Raw genomic sequence first — 10,376 nt, forward strand, 5'->3', positions numbered from 1 at the left:
ACAAGGTGTATAGTTAGTCGGTATACAATATTAATGACAACAAAATTCAACCAGGTAAAATTGTTTTAATTGATGTACAGGTAAAGCTTAGCATGCACTGATATAAACTTATTGTGTCGATGAGACATTCAAAACCACACTGTCATTTTTTTCCCTTGTATCTTCATCGTGTTGTTGGGATTAATTTTAAGCTTTTAACTGTCGCATTCATCCTTATTTCTATATTTGTTGTTCAGATATGATTAAAATCATTATTGTCTTAACTGCGACAGTGATTTGTCTTTGTAATACCTACGAGGAAATTATTTAATTGTTGCTTTCAGCCATTAATATATAAAAATGACTCACAAATAAAAACTGCCAGGAATTTGTCAACTGAGGAATCCAGTTATAACGGGGCTGCAATAGGGCCTCATTTATCATCGTCATTTATCACCACAATTGAAGTGTCTCCGATTTGTAAAATTATCGCACACACCCTCACACACTCCCAGATCACAGACAGACTTTCAACATGGTGCGAACATTGGAAAACCCGGTAAGTTGCATTTATTTTTTGTTAATAATTAGTGGTCTCCATCTGGATTCATGACCAGAAACTGCATTGTTTATTTATAAATGGGTGAGACTGAGTGCCTTTACAATTATTAGTCGCCTCTGCTTCCTGGCTTCATTTTACTTCAATTGATCATTTATTCAGTTGAAACTCGGTAGCTATTTCACCTCGATTTACTGGCAAGATCTTGCCAGATTAAAGGTTAGCTCTTTCTGGACAGAACAACTTAAGGTTTCCATTTTGATTGAAAAATACGAGGATCAGTAACGGTGATTTACGAACATGAGTGAAGTGTAAAATGATGCATTATATAAAAAGAAAATGAGAATAAACATGTCGGTCATTTGTTTACAGTAGATCTAATACTGTTTTGTAGACAGATGTTTTTGTAAGTTGGAATTGAACTGGTGTTCTTCTTTCAAAAACGTTACACAAGCTAAAGGTCAACATATCTAAATTAATATAAACGGACATAAGATCATTTTTAGCAAAATATACAAGCAGAGGATGACCTGTCCCGTAACTTTAAAAATGTACAAAGTGCGTTTGTGATTAACTTATTAAAGTTCCGAAACAAGGGACAATTTTATCTACAGTGTTTATAAACTGGGGGAAAATTGACAGACTCTAAAATTCTTTTCTTCGAATGACTGAAACGTTTGAATTTACGTTATTATTGTTTGACATCAAAACCTTTTAAAAACCAAAAGTACGTTGCCATGTTGAATGCAGTGGTTTATACAATGTTTTTGATCTAACCATCTTTGACAACCCAGTATTATTGATGAGAAGTATCCCAGCAAGCTATTAAGGATTTTTGAGACGTATGCGTTATCGAGTTCATATAAAATCATACAATATTTGAATCGTAACAGTAGCAGCAATCGTGAACAGTTTTGCCTTGTGTGAAGAACACGTACGCTAAAATCGTGTATATGCGCAGTCCATATAGTTTGTCGATGTAAATAGCAAACAAGATCGAAACACAAAAACAGACTTTCATAAAACAAACAAGGGCACTTAAATTTCCATTGCAATGCTATTTTTGTCAGCCATTCTTCGGAAAACTTGGTACCTTTACCATGCATGACTTTGAATAAATTTCATTATTCTGCTCAGCTTAAATCATACAAGGTTCAGTCAAAATATGTGCACGCTCTAAAGAGATGATGAAAGAATGATGAAATATTTGTAGATTAATAAGATTTTGGCGCCAATAAAGGATGAACGTCCCGACACGTTTTGTGAATGGAAATGTCCATGTTATCTCCGTGACCTATATTAGGCCAGACTAAACAAAAGGTTACCTTTTTGGGAAAGGTTTATCGTGTTGGTCATAAATCACCGCCTAACGCTGGAGTATTATCCAGGTGTCATCCCCATACCACTGAAACCAAGATAAATTCAGTAACCTTTAGATCTCTGAAAGGTCTGTATAGAAAAGCTTTTTGAATCAATTAACAATTATCAAGTGTTAATTTGGTTATCACAGACCAGCTATGAATGGTGCCAATGCCTTCTTGATATAAAATTTACGGTTTTATTTACTCTAATGCATTCTGTTTGAAAACTAATGACAGTTTTACAAAAACATAGCCAAGTGCTTTATTTCATTAAAGATCTGTATATTTTTTCGAGCCAGCGGTCAGAATTTAAAGTACTTTTAAAACATTGTATCAAGTTTTTAAGGACTTGTTTCGGCAAAGTTGAAGCATGGAAAATTTTGATAAAATACACTTGGACATCTGCCATAGTCCTGTATATTCAAACAAAATAGACGCGTGGTCACTTTATAGTCCAGTTTGTTTCTTTTATCACAAAACTTTGTTATATTTGGACACAGGCCATTTTTCCATAGGTTATATATACAAATATAGCTGATAACCCAACACAGTTACCATGCTTGTTCAAATTCCTTGTTATGTAGTTAAGCAGCAGAAACGATACAAAGGGAGTTTCTCGATAATTAAGTAAAGTTGTAACATGTGTCGAGAGTTACTGCTTTTTAATCACGGGTGGTAAACGCGCAACCCAATTCCCGCCGGGAATACGCTTAAAATGGGTTGCGCGACTTCCGGTGCTGGTGTTGCGCGTAAAAATAGACGAAATTGAGATATGTGAAGTCATGATTTTGCTTCGTATGAGACAAAAATATTTTTTCTCGAAAAAAGGAAAATGCTATTCGACACAAGTATGATGATACATCGTATATATAAAATATCTGGTTTGTAATTTATGATTCGGCTCTGTTATCACAAAAACTCTGGCGGCACGAAGTGTGAAAAAAGTATGAAATCAACAAAAATGGAAGTTTCGACCTCATATACTTAATCTGAGGACATCTGATGCTTTTTATGTTAACTCAACTGTTATATAGTAACGAATATCAAAATTATTTGCTTCAAATCCTGCTTACAGGGACATAATTGACAAAAAAATCATCGGGAATGGGGTTGCGCACCGGGAATGGAGTTGCTCGTATACATCATAAATGTATATAATGTATACGCGCAACTCCATTCCCAGGGCGCAACCCCATTCCCGATTGTTTTTTTGCCAATCTTTCCCCCTAAAGCAACATTTCGTTCAAGTGTATGTAATATTCATGACTGTTATACACGTGTTTGATCATTAGAAGCGTCACATTTCCAGAAAGAAGGCACAAGAGTTAGAAAATTTGCATTTTTATGATTCCAAACTTTTCTGACAGACCGAGCCAGCAGAGTTTTCATGATATCAGGGCTGATTCTTAAATTAATAATTTCGCATTTCAAACATATGATCTTTATTCATTTTTGTGTCGAATAGCATTTTGCTTTTTTCGAAAACACTCATAAATGTGTCATTATTTACAAAAACAAAAACCCACCTACCTCGATTTTGTATATATTGATGCGCAACACCAGCACCGGAAGTCGCGCAACCCATTTTAAGCGTATTCCCAATGGGAATAGGATTGCGCGTTTACCACCCGTGTTAATGCACAATGACACTAAAATAAAATTCGAGTGGATCCATAATGTGTCTGAGCCGTGTCTTATCAGTACTTCTGATTTTATATCTCATCAATGTAGACGACAGAGTACACATTTTGATTCACTTGACAACCTCCTGAAACATGTCTTTTTAAAAGATATGGGTTGTTAAAGCTGTATATATTATAAACGCTTGAAATTTGGCATCAAAATAGTAATAGGTTAATGTTGGTCAAAGATGGAACTGAGATCATTTTTTTGGCGTCTGAGCTTTTTTTTTACAAGTGGGTTGTATATTCTTTGTCAAATATTTTCGTACAAGTTTTGACAAAAGTTTCGCCATGGCTTCTGAAGTTTATCATTAGATAAACATTGCTATCTCGTCACAAAACGGAAACATTGGGATTCACGAGTGATAAGGTCCGTAATCCTGAACGCCTACATAAGTGATATGAAAATTCCGACCTAATCTAATCAAAGGATGATTATGACACTTTTATTGTTTGTAATAGCGCTTATATGCAAGATAGTTGTCCGCGGACAGCTCCGAGGAGAATGCCGTGACTTACTGCACGTATAGACAGATTTATATTTAAGACCCCGTGGAGTAGTTGTGCATGGCCCACAGTGTGCTTCATCCGCCGATGAAAGTTCAATTAAGTATGAAAACGGTCCATACTGAGTATATATAAGCGTTTTGTGTTATGGCTAAGAGACATAAGAAGTTGGAACAGATACTAGTATATTGTTCATTGTTTCCATAGGAACTATATTAGTTTTAAGTCAAAAGTTGAAATTTCAGAGCAAGATCATTCATGAAAGCATCTCATATTATATCCAATAATCTTGAAAACGTTTGTTTGTTTGTGTGTGTTATTTGATTATCATTCTTTCATTTCAGGAAGTACCTTTCGTGTCCTTTATGGACACAGAATGGATCCAAAAGATCACCATCAAGGGGAGAGCACCAGAGGGCGCTTCACGGTATGCATTGTCTCCATATAACAGACATACTCTTCCCATATCCATAACCAGAAATATATAAAGCAAGGTCAACATTATTTCTCTTCTGCTTCTAAAATACGAAATGAAATGCACTCAATAAAGTTAAAAACGCAACCTCCAATTACGTCAAATGGTCCATTGGCAAATAGTTGGATATACAAGTACATTCATTATTAATCATAATTAAATCCGATCTTAATGTGGTGGTTTCGTTTGAGATACTTGAAGCGCGACCATTGTCACGTGCATGTGGACCTCGTGTTATTATTCAATACAATACAATATTGTTATTATTCATGTCATTCGAAGTCTATGGCACATTTACAAACATCAAATGTTAGTGCCTATCCATTTTCTTTAAATCTGCTTATTATTATGTCGCCTTAGTTAAAACCTAAACGTATGGAGAAGTTTTTTTTCTCAATGAATTGAGTAGTTGCTTCTTTAAACTGAGTATTTTTTCTTTAAAGCGAGTAGATTCTTCTATAAATCGAATAGTTTCGTGTTCCTCTTTTATTCATATGCACTTAAACCTCATTCGCTCTTTCGACTATAAAAACCAACCATTTCTAATTTCCTTTACAGATTTACTTTATTCTTGCAAAGAGGTCCTGAATCAGAACCGGATGAGGTTGCGTTTGTATTTGATGCCCGATTTAACTACGGAGAGTGTAATAACAAAATCGTGACAAACTGCAAGATCGAGGGCGAATGGCAGACAGAGGAAGACGGCAACTGTCCCTTCCCTTTCAACTATGAGGAAAATTTTAAAATCAAAATCATTGTGGAGGATGACTCCTTCAAGGTACGTTATCTTTATTGAGGAGGTATCTTTGACACCCGCAGTCTTCCAGCTACTAGTATTTGAAGTATTTAGACCTATCACCTAGTCGTCTTCATTTATCAAATCAAGTTGAATATCTTTTAAAAGAGTAGATGGCACGCGTTTTAAGTCATGTTCGGCTCCAAACCACGTGTGCTAATGTCAAGCTAGATACTTGCAATACGAGTGCCTCTAAAATTACTAGTATTTTAATTAATGTAGTTTTCGTGCAGACATTAAATTGTTGAAGGTTATATAGGATAATATATTTGTATTGTTTTATTACAGGTGAAGGTAAATAACGAGGATTTTCTGGAATATGAACAAAAACTCAGCATGAAGACAATCAACTGTCTCAGAATAGAAAATGACGTTATTCTTGACAAAGTAAAGTTACAATAATTTGCAATCCGTACACAGCAAATATCACTCTCAACAATTCTTACACGTCAAATATCACAGAGAACAACAGTGTTTGAATTTTGTTGAAGACAATAGCTGATTATATTAAAACTGTGATATATAATATTTTTAATTTTCTGTCACTGTTTTTTTTTATGAAGGCAGCTTCTCGTCTATGTAAAATCCCTTTTTAACAAAAAAAGATCTGGACAAAAAACTGACAGTGTTATGACATAGAAATTAAAATTAAATAACAAGTCAGATATTTTTGGTAAAGTCCAGGGCATTAAGAGGTGTTAGCTATACAAAATGTAGATCTGTGTTTGTGTTTTATTCTGTTCACTAGATATAACTGCGGTCCAGTAACAAAAATAAAAATATTTAAACAGAATTGGTTTATGTTTCATTCTCCCGGGACTTTTAGCACTGATATTATGTGACAGTCGGCAAAAAATAGTCCGACTGGCTGATAATCTGGACATTCCAAAGTCTTTTGTAAGTGGTTTGCATATGCTCAAGTACATTCTTGTAATGGACAATTAAAAATGCATTAGAAATTTAACAAGTAGATTTAAGGTATTAGGCCCATAATAGAGTACCTCCTTTTTGAAGAGTATTCAATTCCTACCATAAACCTACTTTGACTGCAATTTTCACGGGGGCGTAGGTTCAAGCCCCACTGGGACCAAAATGTTTTTGCCTTATTTTCCTTTTTTTCTAGTAAGTTTTTTCTTCTTTCAAGACTTGTTATAAATCATTGTACAAAAAGTGGAAAAATTCATTTTTAAGCGATTTACTGCTGTTCAAAGTGAATTAACCTCTGAAACAGAATGGTTAGAGTTAGACCTCTTTAAAAATACCGAGTTACATGCGGTAAAAGTTCTCTATTTTGCCTTCATTCTTTAGGTTACATATTGTGGAAGAAATGTAGGTAGGTTTTACTTCCGCCCCAAGGTAATTTTTGAATGAACTGACCAAGATTCAAAACAGACCCGCAGGATTCGACCTTAATTTTTCAATTTTGGGAGTAAGAATTCTGTCTAATTAAATCCGTTTACTTGAGGCACCCTAGAAAAAATGATATTGACAGTTTTATTTTAAGTTTTATAATTGTTTACCAATAGTTTAGTGTTTCTTTCATAAAAAAAATAATAGTTTAATGAATTCTGTGCAAACGTTTTGGATAAAGGCCGCCACATTGAAATTTGTCTCCACTTGAGCTTGAGGAAATACCATAAATTACACAAAATTAAAAAAAAAAACGGCACGGTAAGTTTTTAAAAATTTGCAGCAAAGTGCAAAACACGGTCAACTATAAGAATATACCAAGCAAATGCCATTTTTTAAACATTACTATTAGGGGCCTAATACCTTAATTGGAAATCTATTTAGGGTTAAACCACTCCGGGAACGTACGTTCCAACGGAAGTCCTGTCTCGACGATAACGTGTGACAACATTTCAACGAAATTTGATTACGGTACCGCACAGTGCGACCTGGCGGAGAAAGTTTACACAATCTGACTAAAGTACTCGATCTTCATAAATGTAAGATCTGATGGCAGCCCATTCAAATTCATCTTATTGTACAATTGGATTTTCAATATCGCAATTTTTATTTCCACCAATCATTTTTATTTTAACGAATCAGACTACTCGTTTCAACAAGCGTTTGGTTTAACCTTCAAAATGGTACACTGCACAAAACAGTGTTGTTTCCTAGACGTGGATTCCGCCATATTTATCTACTTTTTGTTTTATTTCGTCACAATTTAGAAATTACGAGGGCGCAGATATGATCGCCATAAGAATTATAAACCAGTGATAATCACATATCAAAAATTGGAATCCCATGCTAAACATAAATTTGTTTTAACTTCTACTTTCACTTTCAAAATGTTGAAAGCAAGGCTCTGATTGACTACCGGAAAGATCGTCTGAACGTGACCCTCTATCCGTTGACTTCAGATCCTATGCCTAGCGTGATTTTAATCAGTGTAGTTTACATATATATATATCGATTACATTTATTTGTGTTCTTGAATTTAATTGTGCTGAGATTTTAAAATGATTCGTCTGTGTAAACAGAAGCAATTTGCTGGTTTCCAGAGTAAAAGTTCATATTATACGTTTGCAAAAACAATTGTTATAGACAGTTGGCAATAAATGAAATGCAATGCCTGTTTCAAACTAAAAAAAAAACTGCAATCGATTTCATAAAATCAGTCAATATTTATTAAATATCATGTTCCACAATCTATCCAATGATGTTACAAACTCTAAACGATGACAAATGCAAGCGTTACTAACTCTCATCGATATATTGCGGCTGAATATATTATTCATATTTCAGTTCAACATACTATATACGAGGGGTGTTTCATAAATAATGCAACTCATTGTGTAATTATACGTTTATTCAATGATTTACAACAAAAATCGTTTCATTCCTTCAAAGTATTCTCCTTTCGACTTCACACACAAGTTTAGTCTTTTTATCTTTTAACGTCTCCCAGCGAGCATTGATTTCAGCTTTAGGAACAAAAAATAGTCACTTGGTGCCAAGTCCGGCAAGTAGGCTGGATGTTCCAAAACTCGATTCTTTTCTTTGCTCAAATAATCTTTTACAATCTGAGCCTTCTGTGAGGATGCGTTGTCATGAAGAAGTGAAATGTACTTCATACCATTTTGTGGTCGTCGTACTGTAAAGTATCTGTTCAGTTCCTTAAGAACAACGGTTTTGTAGAATTTGGCAGTCACACTCCTACCCTTGGGAACAGGTACTTGAATTGCAGGTCCGTGAATTGAGAAGAAAATGCAGTACAACACCTTCTTCACTGTTGCCATACGTTTGGCAATAACTGGCCTCTTGGCATGTTTCGTTGCCCATACACGGTTTGAACACTTGCGTTTGGGCTCAAAGAAGTGAGCCAGTCTCATCACCTATAATTAATTCCGAAAAACGTTTATTGTGAAATTCAGGGTATAACTTAAGCAGTTTCTTGGCCTTTCGAACGCGCTCCTGTTTTTTTTTCGGCTGTCAGAAGGTGTGGTATCCATCGTGCACATTTCTTTTTCACGAGCAGGATTTTGCGAAGAATGAAATGAACTCGTGCTGATGATATTCCTGATCGACGAGCTAAATCATGCACAGATAAGCGAGCATCCTGATGTAATAAGTCCTTAATAAACTGGACGTTTTTCTTGGTGGTTGCTGCCTTCGGCCGTCCAGAATGTCGAAGGTCTTCTACCTGCTCCCTTCCCGATTTGAATCGAGATATCCATCTCGTCACTGTGCTATATGAAACTTCATAGTGTCCATATATATTACAAATTTCATTAAAAATAACGTTTGCACTTATTCCAATTTTATTCCTGGCTTGAATGTATGATCGAATTTGTAGCCACTTTTCTGAACGTTTTCCAACCATTTTAATATGTAGTAGCATGAAGTAACCTACTTCGAAACTACGATATTTGTACCTGGTTCAATATATATTAACCAAATCTCGAGAAAAACGGAGACGAATAATTGCTCGAGCGTAAAATATGGGTTTGGTGGTGGAAGTGCACGTGGTTTTCAAGATTTTGTAACAGTTGCATTATGATTTATGAAACATCCCTCGTATAAGCTAAAAAGATAATATTCTGATCAAAGTGTGTATTAGTTTATTTTGATCCTTTTTTTCATTACACTTTTCCACCACAATTTTTCTTTAGATAAATGACAAAACCAATTATAGTATGTATTAACCTGAATAACGCCTTGTGCTTTTTTTTTTTCTTAACTTTCAAAGTATCTTCATAATGTCTGAATTTATCAACAAGAACTTTCTGTACTTTCGCTTTGGGCTCAGTTGCTGATGGATTGAAACGAATCTTTCAAGATATAATATGAAATAAGGCACTGCTTCAATCGTGAATCGATCCGACAAGGCAACAACACAATACACGGTAGCGCCTTGCTCGTAACTTCATCCCTCATAATTAGTATTGTCGAAGATTATGCTTTTTTCAGTATTGACGGGAAATAACTCGTGTTTACCGCTTTAGTCGTTCGTTTTCTTTTCAGTCATTACAGTCCATCAGCTTGCCCACAGATATGCATTTGTATTAATTTAGAAATGGAATAAAAAAAACAACACTGCCCATATTTGTGCTGATGTGCAAGACGTTGCGGTTCGGACAAGTTATGTGAACGCTTATTAGGCACAAGGAAAAAGCGTATTCTTCCAAAAATTCCGAAGTCAGATGCTCTGTGCACGTGCCGAAAGTACACATTTTTAATTCAATAGTATATCTCATTCGGTAAATTGCATGTTACCGTGGAGGGATCGATCCCGATTTTCGTTGCTTCGTGACGAAAATCGGAAGGATCGATTCCCTGTTAGCAAAGATAAAGCCACAGAGGTGATTATACTACTATATATAGGTGCGTACGTGTTAGCTATAAACCGGGTATGAAATAGCGTGTACACGTATTCTAGTATATTTAAACCTTATGATGTTTTGCATGTGATACCAAAATATGTGTATGCAATAGCTAATGCGCGTGCAGAGTTCTGGACGTAATGCTCCACGATACAGATTATCATTGTTGCAATGGTGATGACTGA

At 35.2% G+C, this 10,376-nt stretch overlaps 1 protein-coding gene across 1 annotated transcript; it reads left to right on the top strand.

Moving 5' to 3' along the window:
* Positions 1-203: 203 nt before the first annotated feature.
* LOC123545028 (32 kDa beta-galactoside-binding lectin-like) lies at positions 204-6,152 on the top strand. The gene is made up of 4 exons (XM_045331256.2): positions 204-538; positions 4,433-4,515; positions 5,122-5,341; positions 5,648-6,152. Exons 1-4 carry the CDS (start codon positions 515-517, stop codon positions 5,759-5,761), a joined length of 441 nt encoding a protein of 146 aa, XP_045187191.2. The 5' UTR covers positions 204-514; the 3' UTR covers positions 5,762-6,152.
* Positions 6,153-10,376: the final 4,224 nt, after the last annotated feature.

This window comes from Mercenaria mercenaria, chromosome 1, assembly GCF_021730395.1.
Source record: "Mercenaria mercenaria strain notata chromosome 1, MADL_Memer_1, whole genome shotgun sequence".
Taxonomy (NCBI): Eukaryota; Metazoa; Mollusca; class Bivalvia; order Venerida; family Veneridae; genus Mercenaria; species Mercenaria mercenaria.

Coding starts and splice junctions, on each gene's coding strand:
- LOC123545028 (XM_045331256.2), top strand. CDS start 515: ATGGTGCGAACATTGGAAAACCCG. Junction 539..4,432: donor TGCGAACATTGGAAAACCCG/GTAAGTTGCATT, acceptor CTTTCATTTCAG/GAAGTACCTTTCGTGTCCTT. Junction 4,516..5,121: donor GCACCAGAGGGCGCTTCACG/GTATGCATTGTC, acceptor TTTCCTTTACAG/ATTTACTTTATTCTTGCAAA.